Source organism: Chiloscyllium plagiosum, unplaced genomic scaffold, assembly GCF_037043375.1.
Source record: "Chiloscyllium plagiosum isolate Xiang-an unplaced genomic scaffold, Cpla_swu_hap1 HiC_scaffold_5, whole genome shotgun sequence".
In the NCBI taxonomy this organism is placed as follows: Eukaryota; Metazoa; Chordata; class Chondrichthyes; order Orectolobiformes; family Hemiscylliidae; genus Chiloscyllium; species Chiloscyllium plagiosum.
In genome coordinates, this window is record NW_028270143.1 from 135,974,313 (window position 1) to 136,000,957 (window position 26,645).

Here is a 26,645-nt window from a genome sequence, read left to right on the forward strand (position 1 = left end):
CCACATTGGCCTGCGGAAGAGGGATCAGCCTCTTGGTGGGCCACTGTGTCTGCCTTACCAGTCAATAAGACTGTATCAGCATGCAGCAGGCCAGTTAGTTCCTCAGCCTGTTCCAATCTTCAATGCTATTAGCATGCCGCTCTTACACCTGTCAGCTTATTCCAGCCATTTGGTTTGTTTCTAGCACCACCTTATATTTGTTTTTTTTAAAATGCTCTTTCTCCGTCAGTTAATTGGATTATAGGTCATCCCCTTTGCTTGTTATTCAGCTGTTGACACTTTACTCACACCATCTGACACTTAATAACCTGCGGAGACTTCTTATTCAGCCTGTCAACACTCCATTCACACCATTTGTGTGATGTTTTGAATTTTTTGCCTATAAATTCTGTGTCTATGTGCTTCACCTCACCTGACAAAGGAGCAGTGCTCCGAAAACTTGAGATTTCAAGTAAACCCGTTGGACCAAACCTGGTGTCGTGTGACTCCTGAGCCATGCCGTTAAGATCACAGCTGATCTCGCTGTAGTCATGACTTGAACACCAGGTTATAGTCCAACAGGTTTAATTGGAAGCACTAGCTTTCAGAGCGTCGCTCCTTCATCAGGTGATTGTGGAGCACACAATTGTAAGGCACAGAATTTATAGCAAGAGTTTACAGTGTGATGTAACTGAAATTATACCTTGATTGTCTGTTAAGCCTTTCATCTGTTTGAATACCATGATAGTTTCATTTCTTTCATGTGTAAATCACAAAACTTTTTTTTTAAACTGTAATTTCATTCCACTACCTGCCTGATCTCCAAGTAAGCTCAACTCCTGTTCAAAACTATTTCTAAAAAGATCTTGATAGTGTAGCGTCCAGTGCTGTGCAGCATGGAGAAATCTCCAGACTGGTGACCCTCAGAGAGAAACTGTCATCTCCATTTAAATAAGAGACCTTTCAATTTTAAGCTGTGCCCTCAAGTTTTCCAAGAGGAAACATCTTCACAGTTCCTTCAAGATGATCAGTGGTTCAATAAGATCACCTGGTATTATTTTAAACTCCAGATAGTGTTAGAATGGTGGAGAGCTTGTAGATGGTGATGTTCCCTTATATCTGCTACTCTTCTCCTTCAAGATGGTAAGGAAGTTGAAAGAATATTTTGTGAAATTGGTTTGGTATTCTTGGAAGTCTGGCCAACCAATAGCCTTTGCTGATTTATTTAGTGCTGCTTTTAATTTAGTTCAAACCTTAGTTTCCCTATTTAACCACAGAGTCTGTCAATCACTGGAAAACTCTTTCCTGATAGTTATTAATAAATTGTTTCGAATGTCTGTCATGGCATTTCCATTGTCCTGCCTTGTAACATAATCGCCCAGGACACTCGTGAGCTCTGTCTTCAGGCACAGTTACCTTTACTCAGGTTGAAAACCTTGTTCCTTTGTCTGTTGTTTTGTAGCTTAGCCAACCTGGTGACACTGGAACTTCGCGAGAACCTGTTGAAGGCACTGCCAACGTGAGTAGCTCTTGAATAACTTGCAGTTGTTTTCAGATAAAGATTTCCTGTCCCACCCACTGGATTGCCAGCCTGTCTCAGTGCTCGCTGCGACATGTTGGCTTGTCCAGCCTTTCCCTGTTAATGGGTGAAAGTCTGTTACCTCCTTTTCAGGTTCTTACCCACTATCCTGCCGACGCTGTGACCCCTTCACATATGAACAAGCCCTTCAATGTTTGCAGGGAGAGCCATTGACATGAGCAGTGTGCAGATGCCTGTGCTTACAACTAATTGGGATTAGTTTATTGTCATGGTGAGTGCAGCTGATAGAATTATTTCTTTCCCCTACTGATCCCAAAGAGCTTCACAAACAGAGAGGTACTTTGTGAAATACAGTCCTTTATTCAAAATAAGCAGCTTATTTGTGCAGAGCAACCTCCCAGGCAATGTGGGCGAAATGCTCAGAAAGTGGGGCTTTTGTTGGTGAGTCAGCGATGCATTAGCTAAGACATTGGGAGAATAACCTGGTTCTGCACATTAGCTCTTGTGCATCTATAAGGGCCTTGTGAAGTTGTAGGAGTTTCTAGTCAAGCAAGAGTGAGGTTCAATTCTGAGAATTTTACATTTCACGAGGAGGCCATTTGACCCAATGCACCTGTATTAGTTTCCAAAACAACTCCCCAGCGAGTCCCATTCTCCAGTCCTACCTCTGTAGCCCTCTAACTTCATCCCTTTCCAATATAGAACATAGAAGAATACAGCGCAGTACAGGCCCTTTGGCCCTCGATGTTGCGCCGATCCAAGCCCACCTAACCTACACTAGCCCACTATCCTCCATATGCCTATCCAATGCCCGCTTAAATGCCCAAAAAGAGGGAGAGTCCACCACTGCTACTGGCAGGGCATTCCATGAACTCACAACTCGCTGAGTAAAGAACCTACCACTAACATCTGTCCTATACCTACCCCCCCTTAATTTAAAGTTATGCCCCCTCGTAATAGCTGACTCCATACGTGGAAAAAGGTTCTCACGGTCAACCCTATCTAAACCCCTAATCATCTTGTACACCTCTATCAAGACACCCTAAACCTTCTTTTCTCCAATGAAAACAACCCCAAGTGCCTCAGCCTTTCCTCATACGATCTTCCTACCATACCAGGCAACATCCTGGTAAACCTCCGCTGCACCCGTTCCAGTGCCTCCACATCCTTCCTATAGTATGGCGACCAAAACTGCACACAATACTCCAGGTGCGGCCGCACCAGAGTCTTATACAACTGCAACATGATCTCAGGACTCCGGAACTCAATTCCTCCACCATTAAAAGCCAGTATGCCATATGTCTTCACCGCACTATTTACCTGGGTGGCAACTTTCAAAGATCTGTGTACATGGACACCAAGATCCCTCTGCCCATCCACACTACCAAGTATCCGACCATTAGCCCAGTACCCCATCTTTTTGTTACTCTTACCAAAGTGAATCACCTCACACTTAGCTACATTGAACTCCATTTGCCACCTTTCTGCCCAGTTCTGCAGCTTATCTATATCCCGCTGTAACCTGCCACATCCTTCCTCACTGTCTACAACTCCTCCGACTTTCGTATCATCCGCAAACTTGCTCACCCAACCTTCTAACCCCTCCTCCAGGTCATTTATAAAAATGACAAACAGCAATGGTCCCAAAACAGATCCTTGCGGAACACCGCTAGTGACGGCACTCCAAGATGAACCTTTGCCATCAACTACTACCCTCTGTCTTCTTCCAGCCAGCCCACTCCTAATCCAAACCTCCAACTCACTCTCAATGCCATACCTCTGTATTTTTTGCAGTAGCCTACCATGGGGAACCTTATCAAACGCCTTACTAAAATCCATATACACCACATCTACCGCTTTCACCTCATCCACCTCCTTAGTCACCTTCTCAAAGAATTCAATAAGGTTTGTGAGGCACGACCTGCCCTTCACAAAACCATGCTGACTATCCTTGATCACATTATTCCTATCCAGATGTTCATAAATCCTATCCCTTACAATTCTCTCTAAGACTTTGCCCACAACAGAAGTGAGACTCACCGGCCTATAGTTACTAGGGTTATCTCTACTCCCCTTCTTGAACAAGGGAACTACATTTGCTAGCCTCCAGTCTTCTGGCACTACTCCTGTAGACAATGAGGACATAAAAATCAAGGCCAATGGCTCTGCAATTTCCTCCCTTGCTTCCCAGAGAATCCTAGGATAAATGTCATCGGACCCAGGGGACTTATCTATTTTCACCCTTTTCAGAATTTCCAACACCTCTTCCCTACATACCTCAAAGCCATTCATTCTACTTAATTGTGACTCAGTATTCACATCGGCAACAATGTCCTGTTCCTGAGTGAATACTGACGAAAAGTATTCATTCAGTGTCTCCCCAATCTCTTAGCCTCCACACGCAACTTCCCACTACTATCCTTGACTGGACCTATTCCTACCCTAGTCATTCTTTTATTCCTGACATATCTATAGAAAGCCTTAGGGTTTTCCCTAATCCTACCAACTAAGGACCTTTCATGTCCCCCCCTTGCTGCTCTTAGCACTCTCTTCAGGTCCTTCCTGGCTACCTTATAACTCTCAATCACCCCAATTGAACCTTCACGCCTCATCTTTACATAGGCCGCCCTCTTCCCTTTAACAAGGGATTCCAATTCCTTATTAAACCACGGCTCCCTCACACGACCCTTTCCTCCCTGCCTGACGAGTATATACTTATCAAGGACACTCAATAGTTGCTCCTTGAACAAGCTCCACATATCAATTAAGCCCTTGCCTTGAAGCCTACTTTTCCAAGCCACGCATCCTAAGTCGTGCCTCACCGCATCATAATTTCCCTGCCCCCAGCTATAACTCTTGCCCTGCAGTGCACGCTTATCCCTCTCCATCACTAGAGTAAAAGTCACCGAATTGTGGTCACTGTCCCCAAAGTGCTCACCTACCTCTAATTCTAACACCTGGCCTGGTTCGTTACCCAGAACCAAATCCAGTATGTCCTCACCTCTTGTTTGCCTAACTACATATTGTGTCAGGAAACCCTCCTGCACACATTGGACAAACACCGACCCATCTAACGAACTAGAGCTATAGCTTTCGCAATCAATATCAGGAAAGTTAAAGTCCCCCATAACAACCACCCTATTACTTTCACTCTTCTCTTGAATCATCCTCGCAATCCTTTCTTCTACGTTTCTAGGACTATTAGGAGGCCTGTAAAAAAAACTCCTAACAGGGTGAGCTCACCTTTCCTATTCCTAACCTCAGCCCAAACTACCTTAGATGGCGAGTCTTCATCCATCGTCCTTTCCACCGCTGTAATACTATCTTTGACAAGCAATGCCACACCTTCCCCTCTTTTACCCCCACCTCTGACCCTACTAAAACATTTAAACCGTGGAATCTGCAACAGCCAATCCTGTCCCTGTTCTACCCATGTCTCCGTAATAGCCACAACATCGAAGTCCCAGGTACCAACCCACGCTGCACGTTCACCTACCTTATTTCGTATATTTCTTGCATTGAAGTATACACACTTCAAGCCACTTTCCTGTTTACAGGCACCCTCCTTTGAGATTGATGCCATGTTCCTAACCTCCCTACACTCCAGGTGCTGCACCCTAAAGCTACAGTCTAGGTTCCCATGCCCCTGCAGAGTTAGTTTAAACCCCCCTCCCCCCAAGAGCACTAGCAAACCTCCTGCCAAGGATACTGGTGTCCCTCAGGTTCAGGTGTAGACCATCCTGTTTATAGAGGTCCCACCTCTATATACCCAACTCTCTTTTTCTGTGGAGATCCACCTCCACCACTCTCCCAGGCAGCACATTCCAAATCCGAACCACACTGAGTCAAGCTGTTTCTCCTCATCTCACTCCTCTCTGTCCTGCTGACAGCCTTGAAACTGTGACCACTACTTCTCCCCCTAGAATAGAGGGCATGAGGCCATTCAGTCCAGTGGGTCCATACTGGTGACCTCAAAGGTTTATAAAATCATGAGGGCTATAGATAGTGTGAACGGCAGGTGTCTTTTCCCTAGGATTGGGGATTTCAAGACTAGGGAGCATATTTTAAAGGTGAGATGAAAAAGATTTTAAAAAGGGCATGAGAGACAACTTTTTGTTGTTCGTGTGTGGAATGAACTGCCAGAGGAAGTGGTGGATGCAGGAACAATGACAACGTTTAAAAGACATTTGGATAAGTTCATGAATAGGAAAGTTTTGGAAGGATATGGGCCGGGTGCAGGTAGTTGGGACTAGTTCAGATGGGTTATGGTCAGTATGGACTGGGTATCAGCTGAAAGGTCACGTTCCGTGCTGTATGACTCTATGAAAACTAGCCATTCAATCTGAATGCATTTCTTGGTATTGGACTTAGCACTGGTGGTTATGGCGTTTCAAACGCAAATCCAAGTACTTTGCAAATGTCATTTGAGGATTTCTGAATCTACCACCCTGTCCTTATTCATAGTTTCATAGTAATAGAGGCAGGAGTAGGCCGTTTGGCCCTTTGAGCCTGCTCTGCTATTCATTAAGATCATGGCTGACATATCCACCATCTCAGCTCCTCCTACCTGCATTATCCCCATAACCCTGAATGCCCCTACCATACAAAAACCCACCCAACTGGGAGGGGAATATATTGAATGAAGCTGCCTCTACTGCTTCCTTGGGCAGAGAATTCCATAGATCCATGGTGGGTATCTGCTCCCTGTGTGAGGGGTTATCTCCAGTATGAGTGTCTTGAGGTGTTCCTGCTTTCTGCCCCAGAGTCTCGTGGGTATCTGCTGTCTATGTCGGGGTCTCTAATAGTTATGAGGAACAGATTTAGCTCATCAAGCTGGATGGCTGGTTTGTAATGCTGACTGATACCAACAGCATGAGTTCAATTCGCACAGCGGTTGAGGTTACTATGAAGGGCTGTCCCCTCTCCTATGGCATGGTGGCCTTCAGGTTAAGCTGCCACCAATTGTCTGTCTACCTGAGAGAGCAGCTATGATATGCCGATGGCACCATTCCCTGTTCTGAGTGATGAATGTTTTGTTTGTCCTGCAGGTCCCTATCTTTCCTGGTGAAGCTGGAGGAGTTAGATCTTGGTAGCAATGAACTGGAAGTGCTGGTAAGGAATTGATTTGTCTCAGTTGCTGGCATCCAGCTCTGTATGAGACCCTCTGGGTACACATGCCTGTACACATACATATCGCCACAGTCCATGTTTAACATGTAGTCCGGGAACAAACTCACATTATCAATCAGTTTTGAGAAGATGTGTGGCTCATGTTGAGGTTCTGGATGTAGATTTGCTCGCTGAGCTGGAAAGTTCATTTTCAGAGTTTCGTCACCATACGAGGTAACATCTTCGGCTAGCCTCCAGGCGAAGCATTGTTGGTAATTCCTGCTTTTTATTTATGTGTTTGGGTTTCTTTGGGTTGGTGATGTCATTTCCTGTTCTTTTTCTCAGAGGGTGGTAAATGGGGTCCAAGTCAATGTGTTTGTTGATCGAGTTCCGGTTGGAATGCCATGCTTCTAGGAATTCTCGTGCGTGTCTCATCCTAGGATGGATGTGTTGTCCCAGTCAATATATTCAAATATTGGACCAAATACTGAACTATAGAAGCAACCACACACTGCAGCACAGAGGAACTACGCAGAGCAGAGGAAAATCACCTATAATGTGTATTCAAAAAGAACGGGTACCCGATGAACACATCCACCGATCTCTCAGCAACAAACCCAAACAAGCCGACAAAACACGACCAGAAACACGCGCCACTCTCCCCTACATCAAAGACATCTCGGAAATGACTGCCAGACTACTCAACCCCTTGGCATCATGGTAGCCCACTAACACGCTAAAAGGGCAGTGAATGAACTTGAAAGACCCCATACAACAACAAGCAAATCTAATGCCATGTACAGAATTCCTTGCAAGAACTGTAACAAACACTACATTGGGCAAACGGGCAGAAAGCTAGCCACTAGGATACATGAACATCAACTGGCCACACAAAGACATGACCCACTCTCACTAGTGTCCTTACATACGGATGAGGAAGGACGTCACTTTGACATGTATTTTGAAAGGCAAGGACTGATTCGGAATAGGCAATATGGCTTTGAGCGTGGGAAATCATGTCTCACAAACTTGATTGAGTTTTTGAAGAAGTAACCAAGAGGATCGATGAGGGCAGAGCAGTAGATGTGATCTGTATGGACTTCAGTAAGGCATTCGACAGCGTTCCCCATAGGAGACTGGTTAACAAGGTTAGATCTCATGGAATACAGGGAGAACTAGCCATTTGGATACAGAACTGGCTCAAAGGTAGAAGACAGAGGGTGGTGGTGGAGGGTTGTTTTTCAGACTGGAGGCCTGTGACCAGTGGAGTGCCACAAGGATCGGTGCTTGGTCCTCTACTTTTTGTCATTTACGTAAATGATTTGGATGCAAGCATAAGAGGTTCAGTTAGTAAGTTTGCAGATGACACCAAAATTGGAGGTGTAGTGGACAGCGAATAGGGTTACCTCAGATTACAGCAGGATCTGGACGAGATGGGCCAATGGGCTGAGACGTGGCAGGTGGAGTTTAATTCAGATAAATGCGAGGTGCTGCATTTTGGGAAAGCAAATCTTAGCAGGACTTATACACTTAATGGTAATGTCCTAGAGAGTGTTGCTGAACAAACAGACCTTGGAGTGCAGGTTCATAGCTCCTTGAAAGTGGAGTCGCAGGTAGATAGGATAGTGAAGAAGGCGTTTGGTCTGCTTTCCTTTATTGGTCAGAGTATTGAGTACAGGAGTTGAGAGGTCATGTTGCGGCTGTACAGGACATTGGTTAGGCCATTGTTGGAATATTGCGTGCAATTCTGGTCTCCTTCCTATCAGAAAGATGTTGTGAAAGTTGAAAGGGTTCAGAAAAGATTTACAAGGATGTTGCCAGGGTTTGAGGATTTGAGCTATAGGGAGAGGCTGAACAGGCTGGGACTGTTTTCCGTGGAGTGTCGGAGGCTGAGGGGGTGACCTTATAGAGGTTTACAAAATTGAGGGGCATGGGTAGGGTAAATAGGAAAAGTCTTCTCCCTGGGGGTGGAGAGTCCAGAACTAGAGGGCATATGTGTAGGGTGAGAGGGTAAAGATATAAAAGAGACCTAAGGGACAACCTTTTCACACAGAGGGTGGTACGTGTATGGAATGAGCTGCCAGAGGAAGTGGTGGAGACTGGTACAATTACAACATTTAAGAGGCATTTGGATGGGTATATGAATAGGAAGGGTTTGGAGGGATATGGGCCAAGTGCTGGCAGGTGGGACTAGATTGGGTTGGGATATCTGGTCGGCATGGACAAGTTGGACCGAAGGGTCTGTTTCCATGCTGTACATCTCTATGACTCTATGACTGGGTCAACACATCTATCCCAGGACAAGCCAAACAGAGACACGCACAAGAATTCCGTGAAACATGGCATTCCAACTGGATCTCTATCAGCAAACACATTGACTTGGATCCCATTTGCCAATCCCTGAGAAAAAGAATAGGAAATGACGTCACCATAGGAAATGCTGTCACCACAGGAAATGACATCACCAACGCAAGGAAACCCAAACACACAAATAGAAAGCCGGCTGCACCACCAATGCTTCATCAGGAGGCTCACTGAAGATGTTACCTAGTATGGTGATGAAACGTCTGAAAACGAACCTTCCAGCTCAGTGAGCAAACCGACATCACATTGTCAATGTTCTGGCTCTTAGCCCCAATTGTTCGGTTGGAGATATTTGATTTAAACAAATAGACAGAGTTAAGTGATTCCACAACCAACAGATCAGATCGAAGTCCTGTAGTCCTGCCACACCCTGTTGTGCATGTGGTGGACAATTAAACAACTCACTAGAGGAGAAGGATGCACATATATTCCCATCCTCAATGACGGAAAAGTTCAGGCTGAAGCATTCGTAACAATATTAGAACATAGAAAAGTACAGCACAGAACAGGCCCTTTGGCCCACCATGCTGTGCCGAGGTTTAATCCTAATGTAAGATATAGTAACTTAACCTACACACCCCTCAACTCACTGCTATCCATGTGCATGTCCAGCAGTTGCTTAAATGTCCCCAATGACTCTGTTTCCACCATCACCGCTGGCAACGCATTCCATGCATTCACAACTCTCCGCGTAAAAAAACCTACCTCTGACGTCCCCTCTATACCTTTCTCCTAATATCTTCAAACTATGATCCCTCGTCCCAGTCAATCCTGCCCTGGGGAAAAGTCTCTGACTATTGACTCTATCCATGCCTCTCATTATCTTGTGTACTTCGATCAGGTCTCCTCTCTTCCTCCTTCTCTCCAGAGAAAAACGTCTGAGCTTAGTCAACCTGTCTTCATAAGGCAAGCCCTCCAGTCCAGACAGCAACCTGGTAAACCTTCTTTGCACCCTTCTCCAAAGCCTCTGTATCTTTCCTATAATAGGGGAACCAGAACTGGACACAATATTCCAAGTGTGGTCTCACCAGGGACTTGTAGAGCTGCAGCAAACCCTCGTGGCTCTTAAACTTGATCCCCCTGTTAATGAAAGCCAAAACACCATATGCTTTCCCTATCCACTTGGGTGGCAACTTTGAGGGATCTATGCACTTGAACATCAAGATCCCTCTGTTCCTCCACCAAGAATCCTGTCTTTAATCCTATATTCAGCATTCGAGTTCGATCTTCCAAAATGCATCACTTCACATTTATCCAGGTTGAACTCCATCTGCCATTTGTCAGCCCAGCTCTGCCTCCTGTCTATGTCACGCTGCAGCCTGCAATAGCCCTCGATACTATCAACGGCACCTCCAACTTGTGTGTCATCTGCAAATTTACTAACCTACCCCTCAACCTCCTCATCCAAGTCATTTATAAAAACTACAAAGAGCAGAGGCCCAAGAGCGGGACCCAACTCAACATTGACCTCCAGACAGAATACTTTCCATCTACAACCACTCTCTGCCTTCTGTCAGCCAGCCAATTCTGAACCCCGATAGCCGAGTCTCCCTGTATCCCATACTTCCTGACTTTATGAATGAGCCCATCATGGGGTAATGTGGATGATCCATGTGGGTTTCCTTCAGAAGGCCTCACCATTTCAGATATGAGTCTTTAATCATTTGATTCACTGATACTTTGGTGTGAAATATGAAAGAACCTGAGAATGTACAGAGGATCAGAGAGACCTTGGTGTGCATGTCCACAGCTCGTTGAAGACAACAGGACAGATGGATAAGGTGTTTATGTGGGAGAGGTGCCTGTATTAGACAGGGCATTGAATATAAGAACAGGGAGGATATGTTGGAGCTGCATGTAACATCATTTGGGCCCCAGCTGGAGTACTGTGTGCAGTTCTGGTCATTGCACTGTCAGAAGAATATGATTGCATTAGAGACAGCGTAGAGAATGGTGCCCGGCTGGAGTGATTTCCCCAACAATGAGGGACTAAATAAACTGGGATAAACAAAAATGTGAATTGCTGCTGCCTGGCAGCATATGTGGAGAGAAAACCCTGAATGTTGGGAATCCACTGATACGTCTTCACAACTGTGAACTTTAATAGGGATGCCCTAGAGGAACAGAGAAAATCCAGGAGGTTACTTAAAGATGAGATTCCGAGCACAAAGAGAGGATGTGAAAAAGTGCTGGTGAATAAAGTAATGGAAAATACAAAGGTGTTTATAAACATGTAAGGTGCAAGGGATGAACCAAGAGAAATAACTAGGTCTAAAGTGTCCATTTGGAGTGAAGACTCCAGTTTGGTAAGACAAACTAGGACAGGACTTTACAATTAATGTTAATGTTGTAAAACAGATACCTAGGAGTTCTCTGAAATTTGCGCCACATGGTGGTTAAGAAGGCATTTAGAATGCTTGCCTTCATCGCTCAGCCCTTTGAGGGAAGGAGTTGGGATGTCATGTTGAGGTTGTACATGACAATGGTGAGGCCTCTTCTAGAGTAGGATGAGCAATCCTGCTCACTGTGCTACAGGAATGATATTATTAAATTGGAGAGGGCTCGAAAAACAGAGGGGAAAGTTTTGAAAAGGACCTTGGGGGCAACGTTTTCATCCAAACGATGGTGTGTATGTGGAATGAGCTACCAGAGGAAATGGTAGAAGGTGGTACGATTGCAACGTTTTAAAAGACATTTGGACAGGTACATGGATTGGAAAGGTTTCAAGGGATATGGGCCAAATGCAGGCAAATGGGACCATTTCCGTTTCGGAAACCTGCCTGTTATGGATGAGTTGGGCTGCAGGGCCTGTTTCCATGTTCTCTGAGTTTCTGGCTCTGTCCTTCTCCTTTGGGAATAACAATGTAGATTATTCATTCGAGATTAGTCTCCCTACAGTGTGGAAACAGCCCATTTGGCCCAACCAGTCCACACCGATCCTCCGAAGAGTAACCCACCCAGACCCACTTCCCTCTGACTAATGCAGCTAACACTATGGGCAGTTTAGCATGGACAATCCACCCTGACCTGCACATCTTTGGACTGTGGGAAGAAACCGGAGCACCCAGAGGAAACTCACACAGACACAGGGAGAATGTGCAAACTCCACACAGTCAGTCACCAAGGCTAGAATCGAACCTGGGACCCTGGCGCTGTGAGGCTGCAGTGCTAACCACTGAGTCACCATGCTGCTCCCTAATTTTAGACTTGCCTACTTCTTCAGACTCTGTGCATAAAGACCCTGCTCTGTCAGAGTGCATCTACCCTTTCCGTGGCGACCCTCCTCCTGCTCCTTATATATGTAGAACATGGAATTCTCTGTAATCCTGTTTGCCAAGGTCATTTCAGGGCTCCTTTTGCCCCAGTCCCTTGTTTGAGTTCTTTGCTGTTATTTCTGTATTCTTTGAGGGCTCTGTCTGTCCTCAGTTTCCTAATCCTTACATACACTTCTCTTTTCCTTTTGACTAAAGCTCTCAGTTGGGCTTGTCAGCCAAGAGCAAAGAACAGCACAACACAGGAACAGGCCCTTCAGCCCTTCACGTCTGTGCTGCCACGTTTTGCCCTTCCCTACGAAAACTGTCTTCACTTACAGGATCCCTCTTAGCCAAGGTTCTTGGATTTTTCCAAACTCCATTTTCACTGGTCTTGAACTCGAATCAACTGGCCTTGAAAAGATTTCCACATGTCCGATGTGGGTTCACCTGCAAACGGCTGCTCCCAATCTCCATTTCCCAGGACTTGCGTAATAATGTGGTAGTCACTCTCACCCCAGGGTAATACTGTCACCCAAGGACTGCTGTTGTCTTTATCTATAAGTAATGTAAACTGTACTGAATTATGGTCACTGTTCCCATGGTGCTCCGCCACTGAAACATCGATCACCTGGCCAGGCCCATTCCCCAATACTAGGTCTAGAATTGCCCCTTCCTGAGCTGGACTACTCGCATACTGTTTTAGAAACCACCCTGGGCACACCAAACAAATTCCCCTCAATCCAAGCCCATGGTCCTAATGGAGTCCCATCAATCTAGCGGAAGTTACACTCATCCAAAACAACAAACTTGTTGTTACATTTGTCAATAATCTCTGACCACAAATTGTTCCTCTCTGACCCATTGGCTATTGGGAGGCCTGTAATACAACCCCATCAAAGTGTTACATCCTTCCCATTTCCTGCACTGCACCCATATGGCCTCTCTCTGCCCCCAGGGTGTCCTCCCTCACCACAGTAATGCTGCCAATTCTCACATTCCTGTCTATGTGAAACATCTAAACTGCCAAGTGTTTTCCTCTCTCAACCAAGTCTATGTAACAGCTACAACACCATCGTTACACTTATTACACCAAGCTCAAACATCTGAGGACATTCAGGGTCACGGGGCGGGCTGGGTACGGTCAGGGTCACAGGGCGGACTGGGTACGGTCGGGGACAGGGTCACGGGGCGGGCTGGGTACGGTCAGGGTCACAGGGCGGACTGGGTACGGTCGGGGTCAGGGTCACTGGGCGGGCTGGGTACGGTCGGGGTCAGGGTCACGGGGCAGGCTGGGTACGGTCGGGGTCAGGGTCACAGGGCGGACTGGGTACGGTCGGGGTCAGGGACACGAGGTGGACTGGGTACGGTCAGGGTCACGGGGCGGGCTGGGTACGGTCGGGGTCAGGGTCAAAGGGCGGACTGGGTAGGATCGGGGTCAGAGTCACCGGGCAGGCTGGGTACGGTCGGGGTCAGGGTCACAGGGCGAACTGGGTACGGTCGGGGTCAGGGTCAGGGACACGGGGTGGACTGGGTACGGTCGGGATCAGGGTCAAAGGGCGGGCTGGGTACAGTCAGGGCCACGAGGCGGACTGGGTACGGTCGGGGTCAGGGTCAAGGGACGGGCTGGGTACGGTCAGGGTCACAGGGCGGACTGGGTACGGTCGGGGTCAGGGTCACTGGGCGGGCTGGGTACGGTCGGGGTCAGGGTCACGGGGCAGGCTGGGTACGGTCGGGGTCAGGGTCACAGGGCGGACTGGGTACGGTCGGGGTCAGGGACACGAGGTGGACTGGGTACGGTCAGGGTCACGGGGCGGGCTGGGTACGGTCGGGGTCAGGGTCAAAGGGCGGACTGGGTAGGATCGGGGTCAGAGTCACCGGGCGGGCTGGGTACGGTCGGGGTCAGGGTCACAGGGCGAACTGGGTACGGTCGGGGTCAGGGTCAGGGACACGGGGTGGACTGGGTACGGTCGGGATCAGGGTCAAAGGGCGGGCTGGGTACAGTCAGGGCCACGAGGCGGACTGGGTACGGTCGGGGTCAGGGTCAAGGGACGGGCTGGGTACGGTCATGGTCAGGGTCACGGGGCGGGCTGGGTACGGTCGGGGTCAGGGTCACGGGGCGGATTGGGTACGGTCGGGGTCAGGGTCACGGGGCGGGCTGGGTACGGTCAGGGTCACGGGGCGGGCTGGATACGGTCGGGATCAGGGTCACGGGGCGGGTTGGGTACGGTCAGGGTCACGGGGTGGGCTGGGTACGGTCGGGGTCAGGGTCACGGGGCGGGCTGGGTACGGTCGGGGTCAGGGTCACGGGGCGGGCTGGGTACGGTCGGGGTCAGGGTCACTGGGCGGGCTGGGTACGGTCGGGGTCAGGGTCACGGGGCGGGCTGGGTACGGTCGGGGTCAGGGTCACGGGGCGGGCTGGGTACGGTCGGGGTCAGGGTCACGGGGCGGGCTGGATACGGTCGGGGTCAGGGTCACGGGGCGGGCTGGGTACGGTCGGGGTCAGGGTCACGGGGCGGGCTGGGTACGGTCGGGGTCAGGGTCACGGGGCGGGCTGGGTACGGTCGGGGTCAGGGACACTGGGTGGACTGGGTACGGTCGGGGTCACTGGGCGGGCTGGGTACGGTCGGGGTCAGGGTCACGGGGCGGACTGGGTACGGTCGGGGTCAGGGTCACGGGGCGGACTGGGTACGGTCGGGGTCAGGGTCACGGGGCCGGCTGGGTACGGTCGGGGTCAGGGTCACGGGGCGGGATGGGTACGGTCGGGGTCAGGGTCACGGGGCGGGATGGGTACGGTCGGGGTCAGGGTCACGGGGCGGGCTGGGTACGGTCGGGGTCAGGGTCACAGGGCGGGCTGGGTACGGTCAGGGTCACGGGGCGGGCTGGGTACGGTCAGGGTCAGGGTCACGGGGCGGGCTGGGTACGGTCGGGGTCAGGGTCACGGGGCGGGCTGGGTACGGTCGGGGTCAGGGTCACGGGGCGGGCTGGGTACGGTCGGGGTCAGGGTCAAAGGGCGGACTGGGTAGGATCGGGGTCAGAGTCACCGGGCGGGCTGGGTACGGTCGGGGTCAGGGTCACAGGGCGAACTGGGTACGGTCGGGGTCAGGGTCAGGGACACGGGGTGGACTGGGTACGGTCGGGATCAGGGTCAAAGGGCGGGCTGGGTACAGTCAGGGCCACGAGGCGGACTGGGTACGGTCGGGGTCAGGGTCAAGGGACGGGCTGGGTACGGTCATGGTCAGGGTCACGGGGCGGGCTGGGTACGGTCGGGGTCAGGGTCACGGGGCGGATTGGGTACGGTCGGGGTCAGGGTCACGGGGCGGGCTGGGTACGGTCAGGGTCACGGGGCGGGCTGGATATGGTCGGGATCAGGGTCACGGGGCGGGTTGGGTACGGTCAGGGTCACGGGGTGGGCTGGGTACGGTCGGGGTCAGGGTCACGGGGCGGGCTGGGTACGGTCGGGGTCAGGGTCACGGGGCGGGCTGGGTACGGTCGGGGTCAGGGTCACTGGGCGGGCTGGGTACGGTCGGGGTCAGGGTCACGGGGCGGGCTGGGTACGGTCGGGGTCAGGGTCACGGGGCGGGCTGGGTACGGTCGGGGTCAGGGTCACGGGGCGGGCTGGGTACGGTCGGGGTCAGGGTCACGGGGCGGGCTGGGTACGGTCGGGGTCAGGGTCACGGGGCGGGCTGGGTACGGTCGGGGTCAGGGTCACGGGGCGGGCTGGGTACGGTCGGGGTCAGGGACACTGGGTGGACTGGGTACGGTCGGGGTCACTGGGCGGGCTGGGTACGGTCGGGGTCAGGGTCACGGGGCGGACTGGGTACGGTCGGGGTCAGGGTCACGGGGCGGACTGGGTACGGTCGGGGTCAGGGTCACGGGGCCGGCTGGGTACGGTCGGGGTCAGGGTCACGGGGCGGGATGGGTACGGTCGGGGTCAGGGTCACGGGGCGGGCTGGGTACGGTCGGGGTCAGGGTCACAGGGCGGGCTGGGTACGGTCAGGGTCACGGGGCGGGCTGGGTACGGTCAGGGTCAGGGTCACGGGGCGGGCTGGGTACGGTCGGGGTCAGGGTCACGGGGCGGGCTGGGTACGGTCGGGGTCAGGGTCACGGGGCGGGCTGGGTACGGTCGGGGTCAGGGTCAGGGTCACGGGGCGGACTGGGTACAGTCAGGGTCACGGGGCGGGCTGAGTACGGTCGGGGTCAGGGTCACGGGGCGGGCTGGGTATGGTCGGGGTCAGGGCCACGGGGCGGGCTGGGTACGGTCGGGGTCAGGGTCACGGGGCGGGCTGGGTACGGTCGGGGTCGGGGTCACGGGGCGGGCTGGGTACGGTCGGGGTCACGAGGCGGGCTGGGTACGGTCGAGGTCGGGGTCACTGGGCGGGCTGGGTACGGTCGGGGTCACGAGGCGGGCTGGGTACGGTCGGGTTCACGAGGCGGGCTGGGTACGGTCGGGGTCGGGGTCACTGGGCGGGCTGGGTACGGTCGGGGTCACGGGGCGGGCTGGGTACGGTCGGGGTCACGGGGTGGGCTGGGTACGGTCGGGGTCACGGGGCGGGCTGGGTACGGTCGGGGTCACGGGGCGGGCTGGGTACGGTCGGGGTCAGGGTCACGGGGCGGGCTGGGTACGGTCGGGGTCACGGGGCGGGCTGGGTACGGTCGGGGTCGGAGTCACGAGGTGGGTACGGTCGGGGTCGGAGTCACGAGGCGGGCTGGGTACGGCCGGGGTCACGGGGCGGGCTGGGTACGGTCGGGATCGGAGTCACGAGGCGGGCTCGGTACTGTCGGGGTCACGGGGCGGGCTGGGTACGGCCGGGGTCACGGGGCGGGCTGGGTACGGTCGGGGTCACGGGGCGGGCTGGGTACGGTCGGGGTCGGGGTCACGGGGCGGGCTGGGTACGGTCGGGGTCACGGGGCGGGCTGGGTACGGTCGGGGTCACGGGGCGGGCTGGGTACGGCCGGGGTCACGGGGCGGGTTGGGTACGGCCGGGGTCACGGGGCGGGTTGGGTACGGTCGGGGTCAGGGTCACGGGGCGGGCTGGGTACGGCCGGGGTCACGGGGCGGGCTGGGTACGGCCGGGGTCACGGGGCGGGCTGGGTACGGTCGGGGTCACGGGGCGGGCTGGGTACGGTCGGGGTCACGGTGCGGGCTGGGTACGGCCGGGGTCACGGGGCGGGCTGGGTACGGTTGGGGTCAGGGTCACGGGGCGGGCTGGGTACGGTAGGGGTCGGGGTCACGGGGCGGGCTGGGTACGGTATGTGTTCCTTGTCCCTTTGATCTAAAGCTTGATTCAGTTTGCTGTTTATACCTTACTGTATGACAGTGGCTCACTTCAGTTCCTTGTCACGGGGCCGGCTGGGTACGGTCGGGGTCAGGGTCACGGGGCGGGATGGGTACGGTCGGGGTCAGGGTCACGGGGCGGGCTGGGTACGGTCGGGGTCAGGGTCAGGGTCACGGGGCGGACTGGGTACAGTCAGGGTCACGGGGCGGGCTGAGTACGGTCGGGGTCAGGGTCACGGGGCGGGCTGGGTACTGTCGGGGTCAGGGTCACGGGGCGGGCTGGGTACGGTCGGGGTCCGGGTCACGGGGCGGGCTGGGTACGGTCGGGGTCAGGGTCACGGGGCCGGCTGGGTGCGGTCGGGGTCAGGGTCACGGGGCGGGCTGGGTACGGTCGGGGTCAGGGTCACGGGGCGGGCAGGGTACGGTCGGGGTCAGGGTCACGGGGCGGGCTGGGTACGGTCGGGGTCAGGGTCACGGGGCGGGCAGGGTACGGTCGGGGTCAGGGTCACGGGGCGGGCTGGGTACGGTCGTGGTCAGGGTCACGGGGCGGTCTGGGTACGGTCGTGGTCAGGGTCACGGGGCGGGCAGGGTACGGTCGGGGTCAGGGTCACGGGGCGGGCTGGGTACGGTCGGGGTCAGGGTCACGGGGCGGGCTGGGTACGGTCGGGGTCAGGGTCACGGGGCGGGCTGGGTACGGTCGGGGTCAGGGTCAGGGTCACGGGGCGGACTGGGTACAGTCAGGGTCACGGGGCGGGCTGAGTACGGTCGGGGTCAGGGTCACGGGGCGGGCTGGGTATGGTCGGGGTCAGGGCCACGGGGCGGGCTGGGTACGGTCGGGGTCAGGGTCACGGGGCGGGCTGGGTACGGTCGGGGTCGGGGTCACGGGGCGGGCTGGGTACGGTCGGGGTCACGAGGCGGGCTGGGTACGGTCGAGGTCGGGGTCACTGGGCGGGCTGGGTACGGTCGGGGTCACGAGGCGGGCTGGGTACGGTCGGGGTCACGGGGCGGGCTGGGTACGGTCGGGGTCACGGGGTGGGCTGGGTACGGTCGGGGTCACGGGGCGGGCTGGGTACGGTCGGGGTCACGGGGCGGGCTGGGTACGGTCGGGGTCAGGGTCACGGGGCGGGCTGGGTACGGTCGGGGTCACGGGGCGGGCTGGGTACGGTCGGGGTCGGAGTCACGAGGTGGGTACGGTCGGGGTCGGAGTCACGAGGCGGGCTGGGTACGGCCGGGGTCACGGGGCGGGCTGGGTACGGTCGGGGTCGGAGTCACGAGGTGGGTACGGTCGGGGTCGGAGTCACGAGGCGGGCTGGGTACGGCCGGGGTCACGGGGCGGGCTGGGTACGGTCGGGATCGGAGTCACGAGGCGGGCTCGGTACTGTCGGGGTCACGGGGCGGGCTGGGTACGGCCGGGGTCACGGGGCGGGCTGGGTACGGTCGGGGTCACGGGGCGGGCTGGGTACGGTCGGGGTCGGGGTCACGGGGCGGGCTGGGTACGGTCGGGGTCACGGGGCGGGCTGGGTACGGTCGGGGTCACGGGGCGGGCTGGGTACGGCCGGGGTCACGGGGCGGGTTGGGTACGGCCGGGGTCACGGGGCGGGTTGGGTACGGTCGGGGTCAGGGTCACGGGGCGGGCTGGGTACGGCCGGGGTCACGGGGCGGGCTGGGTACGGCCGGGGTCACGGGGCGGGCTGGGTACGGTCGGGGTCACGGGGCGGGCTGGGTACGGTCGGGGTCACGGTGCGGGCTGGGTACGGCCGGGGTCACGGGGCGGGCTGGGTACGGTTGGGGTCAGGGTCACGGGGCGGGCTGGGTACGGTAGGGGTCGGGGTCACGGGGCGGGCTGGGTACGGTATGTGTTCCTTGTCCCTTTGATCTAAAGCTTGATTCAGTTTGCTGTTTATACCTTACTGTATGACAGTGGCTCACTTCAGTTCCTTGTCACGGGGCCGGCTGGGTACGGTCGGGGTCAGGGTCACGGGGCGGGATGGGTACGGTCGGGGTCAGGGTCACGGGGCGGGCTGGGTACGGTCGGGGTCAGGGTCAGGGTCACGGGGCGGACTGGGTACAGTCAGGGTCACGGGGCGGGCTGAGTACGGTCGGGGTCAGGGTCACGGGGCGGGCTGGGTACGGTCGGGGTCAGGGTCACGGGGCGGGCTGGGTACGGTCGGGGTCCGGGTCACGGGGCGGGCTGGGTACGGTCGGGGTCAGGGTCACGGGGCCGGCTGGGTGCGGTCGGGGTCAGGGTCACGGGGCGGGCTGGGTACGGTCGGGGTCAGGGTCACGGGGCGGGCAGGGTACGGTCGGGGTCAGGGTCACGGGGCGGGCTGGGTACGGTCGGGGTCAGGGTCACGGGGCGGGCAGGGTACGGTCGGGGTCAGGGTCACGGGGCGGGCTGGGTACGGTCGTGGTCAGGGTCACGGGGCGGTCTGGGTACGGTCGTGGTCAGGGTCACGGGGCGGGCAGGGTACGGTCGGGGTCAGGGTCACGGGGCGGGCTGGGTACGGTCGGGGTCAGGGTCACGGGGCGGGCTGGGTACGGTCGGGGTCAGGGTCACGGGGCGGGCTGGGTACGGTCGGGGTCAGGGTCACGGGGCGGGCTGGGTACGGTCGGGGTCAGGGTCACGGGGCGGGCTGGGTTCGGTCAGGGTCACGGGGCGGGCTGGGTTCGGTCGGGGTCAGGGTCACAGGGCGGGCAAGGTACGGTCGGGGTCAGGGTCACGGGGCGGGCTGGGTACGGTCAGGGTCAGGGTCACGGGGCGGACTGGGTACGGTCAGGGTCACGGGACGGGCTGGGTACGGTCGGGGTCAGGGTCACGGGGCGGGCTGGGTACGGTCAGGGTCACGGGGCGGACTGGGTACGGTCGGGGTCAGGGTCACGGGGCGGGCTGGGTACGGTCGGGGTCAGGGTCACGGGGCGGACTGGGTACGGTCGGGGTCACGGGGCGGGCTGGGTACGGTCGGGGTCAGGGTCATGGAGCGGACTGGGTAAGGTCGGGGTCAGGGTCTGGTTCACGGGGCGGACCCGGTGCGGTCGGGGTCACGGTCAGGGTCAAGGGGCGGATGGTTACGGTCGGGGTCCGGGTCACTGGGCGGGCTGGGTACGGTCGGGGTCAGGGTCACGGGTCGGGCTGGGTACGATCGGGGTCAGGGTCACGGGGCGGGCTGGGTATGGTCGGAGTCACGGTCAGGGTCAAGGGGCGGACTGGTTACGGTCGGGGTCAGGGTGACGGAGCGGGTTGGGTACGGTCAGGGTCAGGGTCAAGGGGCGGACTGGGTACGGTCGGGGTCAGGGTCAGGGTCAAGGGGCGGACTGGGTACGGTCGGGGTCAGGGTGACGGAACGGGCTGGGTACGGTCGGGGTCACGGTCAGGGTCACGGGGCGGGCTGGGTACGGTCGGGGTCGGGGTCGGGGTCACGGGGCGGGCTGGGTACGGTCGGGGTCAGGGTCACGGGGCGGGCTGGGTACGGTCGGGGTCAGGGTCACGGGGCGGACTGGGTACGGTCAGGGTCACGGGACGGGCTGGGTACGGTCGGGGTCAGGGTCACGGGGCGGGCTGGGTACGGTCAGGGTCACGGGGCGGACTGGGTACGGTCGGGGTCAGGGTCACGGGGCGGGCTGGGTACGGTCGGGGTCAGGGTCAGGGTCACGGGGCGGACTGGGTACGGTCGGGGTCAGGGTCACGGGGCGGGATGGGTACGGTCGGGGTCAGGGTCATGGAGCGGACTGGGTAAGGTCGGGGTCAGGGTCTGGTTCACGGGGCGGACCCGGTGCGGTCGGGGTCACGGTCAGGGTCAAGGGGCGGATGGTTACGGTCGGGGTCCGGGTCACTGGGCGGGCTGGGTACGGTCGGGGTCAGGGTCACGGGTCGGGCTGGGTACGATCGGGGTCAGGGTCACGGGGCGGGCTGGGTATGGTCGGAGTCACGGTCAGGGTCAAGGGGCGGACTGGTTACGGTCGGGGTCAGGGTGACGGAGCGGGTTGGGTACGGTCGGGGTCAGGGTCAGGGTCAAGGGGCGGACTGGGTACGGTCGGGGTCAGGGTCAGGGTCAAGGGGCGGACTGGGTACGGTCGGGGTCAGGGTGACGGAACGGGCTGGGTACGGTCGGGGTCACGGTCAGGGTCAAGGGGCGGACTGGGTGCGGTCAGGGTCAGGGTCACGGGGCGGGCTGGGTACGGTCGGGGTCGGGGTCGGGGTCACGGGGCGGACTGGGTACGGTCGGGGTCACGGGGCGGGCTGGGTATGGTCGGGGTCAGGGTCACGGGGCGGACTGGGTACGGTCGGGGTCACGGTCAGGGTCAAGGGGCGGACTGGGTACGGTCGGGGTCAGGGTGACGGAGCGGGCTGGGTACGGTCGGGGTCACGGTCAGGGTCAAGGGGCGGACTGGGTGCGGTCAGGGTCAGGGTCACGGGGCGGACTGGGTACGGTCGGGGTCAGGGCCACGGGGCGGGCTGGGTACGGTCGGGGTCAGGGTCACGGGGCGGGCTGGGTACGGTCGGGGTCGGGGTCACGGGGCGGGCTGGGTACGGTCGGGGTCAGGAGGCGGGCTGGGTACGGTCGAGGTCGGGGTCACTGGGCGGGCTGGGTACGGTCGGGGTCACGAGGCGGGCTGGGTACGGTCGGGGTCACGGGGCGGGCTGGGTACGGTCGGGGTCACGGGGTGGGCTGGGTACGGTCGGGGTCACGGGGCGGGCTGGGTACGGTCGGGGTCACGGGGCGGGCTGGGTACGGTCGGGGTCACGGGGCGGGCTGGGTACGGTCGGGGTCGGAGTCACGAGGTGGGTACGGTCGGGGTCGGAGTCACGAGGCGGGCTGGGTACGGCCGGGGTCACGGGGCGGGCTGGGTACGGTCGGGGTCGGAGTCACGAGGTGGGTACGGTCGGGGTCGGAGTCACGAGGCGGGCTGGGTACGGCCGGGGTCACGGGGCGGGCTGGGTACGGTCGGGATCGGAGTCACGAGGCGGGCTCGGTACTGTCGGGGTCACGGGGCGGGCTGGGTACGGCCGGGGTCACGGGGCGGGCTGGGTACGGTCGGGGTCGGAGTCACGAGGCGGGCTCGGTACGGTCGGGGTCACGGGGCGGGCTGGGTACGGTCGGGGTCACGGTCACGAGGCGGGCTCGGTACGGCCGGGGTCACGGGGCGGGCTGGGTACGGTCGGGGTCAGGGTCACGGGGCGGGCTGGGTACGGTCGGGGTCACGGGGCGGGCTGGGTACGGTCGGGGTCACGGGGCGGGCTGGGTACGGTCGGGGTCGGAGTCACGAGGCGGGCTGGGTACGGTCGGGGTCACGGGGCGGGCTGGGTACGGTCGGGGTCACGGGGCGGGCTGGGTACGGTCGGGGTCACGGGGCGGGTTGGGTACGGCCGGGGTCACGGGGCGGGTTGGGTACGGTCGGGGTCAGGGTCACGGGGCGGGCTGGGTACGGCCGGGGTCACGGGGCGGGCTGGGTACGGTCGGGGTCACGGGGCGGGCTGGGTACGGTCGGGGTCACGGTGCGGGCTGGGTACGGCCGGGGTCACGGTGCGGGCTGGGTACGGCCGGGGTCACGGGGCGGGCTGGGTACGGTTGGGGTCAGGGTCACGGGGCGGGCTGGGTACGGTAGGGGTCGGGGTCACGGGGCGGGCTGGGTACGGTATGGGTCGGGGTCACGGGGTGGGCTGGGTACGGTCGGGGTCAGGGTTACGGCTCCGGTCTGTGTTCCTTGTCCCTTTGATCTAAAGCTTGATTCAGTTTGCTGTTTATACCTTACTGTATGACAGTGGCTCACTTCAGTTCCTTGTTTTGCAGCCGGACACACTTGGAGCTCTGCCAAATTTACGTGAACTCTGGTTAGACAGGAACCAACTTACTGCGCTTCCCCCGGTAAGACATGAGGGCTCCCAACCTCAGAGGGTTTGGGGTTTCAATGGAATAAAGCAGGCTACAGGCAGACAGCATTGTTGGGTTAGTCTGGAGATTGATACAGGGCTATGGGTCGAGAGCGGGGCAGTGGGATTAGTTTGGGGATTGATACAGGGCTATGGGGAGAGAGCGGGGCTGTGGGATTAGTTTGGGGATTGATACAGGGCTATGGGGAGAGAGCGGGGCAGTGGGATTAGTTTGGGGATTGATACAGGGCTATGGGGAGAGAGCGGGGCAGTGGGATTAGTTTGGGGATTGTTACAGGGCTATGGGGAGAGAGTGGGGCAGTGAGATTAGTCTGGAGATTGATACAGGGCTATGGGGAGAGAGCGGGGCAGAGGGATTAGTTTGGGGATTGATACAGGGCTATGGGGAGAGAGCGGGGCTGTGGGATTAGTTTGGGGATTGATACAGGGCTATGGGGAGAGAGCGGGGCAGTGGGATTAGTTTGGGGATTGATACAGGGCTATGGGGAGAGCGCGGGGCAGTGGGATTAGTTTGGGGATTGATACAGGGCTATAGGGAGAGAGTGAGGTGGGGAATTAGTTTTGGGATTGATACAGGGCTACGGGGGGGGGGAGCAGTGGGATTGGTTTTGGGATTGATACAGGACTGTGTCAGGTTTGTGGATTATGATTCCTGCGCTGTTCCGTATTGTAGGAGCTGGGAAACCTGAGACGCCTGGTGTGCCTCGATGTTTCAGAAAACAAACTTGAGACGCTCCCCAATGAGATCAGTGGACTGGTGGCATTGACTGACCTTCTCCTCTCCCAGAATCCTCTGGAATCCATACCAGATGGCATTGGTAGGTGCAGTGTACGCACACCCCCAGGGCTGTGAGTGGGCTCCTGATACCGAGACACCGGCTGCAGGGACTCTTGGTTCGGGGGAGGGCTGAGGGGTTGGGAGGCGGTGAGAGAAAAGGGGAGATGAGTAAGTTTGAGGATCATCTGGAAATTAGTGGGTAGTAAGTTGTAAGGAGATTATGTTTAGATTGCAGGGGGATATAGATGGGCTGATCAGTGTTAAACCGAATTCAGTACAGATAAGTGTGATGTGATGCACTTGGACAGGACAAGCAAGGCAAGGGGGTATGTGATGAAAGGTAGGACCCAGGGAATCCCCACTGGTCAGAGGGATCCTCCTTCAGGTATCACAGGAAGGTGGATAAAGTGGTGAAGGAGGCATATGGGATAGTCGTCATTATTAACTGAAGGATGGAGTTTCAGAGCAGGGAGGCACCGTATTAAATATTGGTTAGGCAACAGCCAACGTGTGCAGTTCTGAATCCGCAGTCCAGGATGGAGGTGATTGCACCCAGTGGACAGGGTGCAGAGGAGATTTACCAGGATGCTGCCTGGGCTGGAGAGTTTCAGTTAGGAAGGGAAATTGGATAGACTGGGATTGTTTTCCTGGGAGCGGAGGAGACTGAGGGGGGGCAGGATTGAGATGGAGAAAATAGAGGGGTGTTGATAGGAGCTTTTCCTGATGGAGGGCTCAATGACCAAGGTTTTGGATTTAAAGGAGGAGACAGGAGGGATAGAGGGGAATGTGAGGAAAAGCCTTTCACCCAGAGGGGAGGTGGGGTATCTGGAGTTCTCAGCCTGTAAAGGTAGGCGAGGCAGTAATCCACCGAACGTTGAAGAAGGATTTAGATGAGTACTTGCAATGCCAAGATATACAAGACATTGGGCCAAGTGCTGGAAACTGGATTAGAATCGTTAGCTGGTTGTTACTGAGCAGTATGTACTCTGGTGTTGTTGGTCGGGATGGTACAGCCTCATAGAATCGTACAGCATGGAAACAGACCCTTCGGTCCAACTCGTCCATGCCGACCAGATATCCCAACCCAATCTAGTCCCACCTGCCAGCACTTGGCCCATATCCCTCCAAACCCTTCCTATTCATATACCCATCCAAATGCCTCTTAAATGTTGCAATTGTACCAGCCTCCTCCACATCCTCTGGCAGCTCATTCCATACATGTACCACCCTCTGTGTGAAAATGTTACCCCTCAGGTCCCTTTTTAAGTCTTTCCCCACTCACATTAAAACCTATGTCCTCCTGTTTTGGACTCTCCTATCGTGGAGAAAAGACTTTGTCTATTTAACCTATCCATGTCCCTCATGATTTTACAAACCTCTATAAGGTCACTTCTGAACCTCCAACAATCCAGGGAAAATAGCCCCAGCTTGTTTAGCCTCTCCCTGTAGCTGAAACCTTCCAATCTCAGCAATATCTTTGGAAATCTTTTCTGAACCCATTCAAGTTTAACAACCACCTTCCTATAACAGGGAGACCAGAATTGTAAGCAGTGTCCTATAGAGCTGCAGCCTGACCACCACTATCCTCAATGCGCTGACCAAAAAAGGTCAAAGGGAGCTGTGGGCACTCTGTTCTTATCCATTGTTGCGATATGGACCCATTGGCTCGGCTAACTGTTATTCACCATCACCGATTGAGAAGCTCCCGTGTTTCTCTGGCAGTGGTGCTGGCAGGAGGGGTTTGTGCTGCCAACTCCTGTTCCTTGGGTATTGTTTTCCCGAATTAGACACTGAGTTGAGCTCTGGAATCACGTCTGTCCTCAAGTTCTCAGATGATCATCTTGTAATCCCAGGCCAGTTGAAGCAGTTGTCAATTCTGAAGGTGGATCAGAACCGGTTAACAGAGCTAACGGAGGCGGTGGGTGAATGTTGCCATCTGACAGAGCTCATCCTGACAGAGAACCTGCTGACGGTGAGTGGACCATGCACTGGACTTCATGCTTGCACCCTTTGTGAAAGGCTCTGTCCCACCTTATCAGGATTTTAAACACCACATAGGGTGCCCCCAAGCAGAGCTGGTTTCAATCTGTGACAAGGAAGAGAGGAGCCGGAGAGAACAGGGCTCTGGAAATAATAATGGGGAAGCAAGAAATAACGGAGGTGCTGAATAAAGACTTTGCATCAGAGCAGAAGACACCAGTATCTCCCCAAAATTACTGTAAACATGATCAAAATGCAGTGAGGAAATCAACACAGGAACTATCACTAATGGGCATATGAATGGGGACCTCTTGGGGCTAAGGACCTCTAGACCTGATGGGATTGATCCTGGGATTTTAGGTCTTAAGACTCAGGAGCAGAAATTAGGCCATTTCAGCCCATTGAGTCTGCACTGCCATTCAATCATGGCTGATAAGTTTCTCAACCCCATTCTCCTGCCATCTCCCCATAACCCT

General features: G+C 56.5%; 2 protein-coding genes across 2 annotated transcripts in view; one reads left to right on the forward strand and one right to left on the reverse strand.

Annotated features, from left to right (window-relative positions):
- Positions 1-26,645, reverse strand: part of LOC122546194 (uncharacterized) — a 655,534-nt gene that overhangs the window by 150,097 nt on the left and 478,792 nt on the right. The window lies entirely within an intron of this gene.
- Positions 1-26,645, forward strand: part of scrib (scribble planar cell polarity protein) — a 176,230-nt gene that overhangs the window by 52,111 nt on the left and 97,474 nt on the right. Inside the window, exons 5-9 of the mRNA XM_087987775.1 lie at positions 1,442-1,498; positions 6,568-6,631; positions 23,311-23,385; positions 24,085-24,229; positions 26,043-26,161. Coding sequence (XP_087843901.1) covers positions 1,442-1,498; positions 6,568-6,631; positions 23,311-23,385; positions 24,085-24,229; positions 26,043-26,161 — 460 coding nt within the window. The remainder of the gene's footprint in view (positions 1-1,441; positions 1,499-6,567; positions 6,632-23,310; positions 23,386-24,084; positions 24,230-26,042; positions 26,162-26,645) is intronic.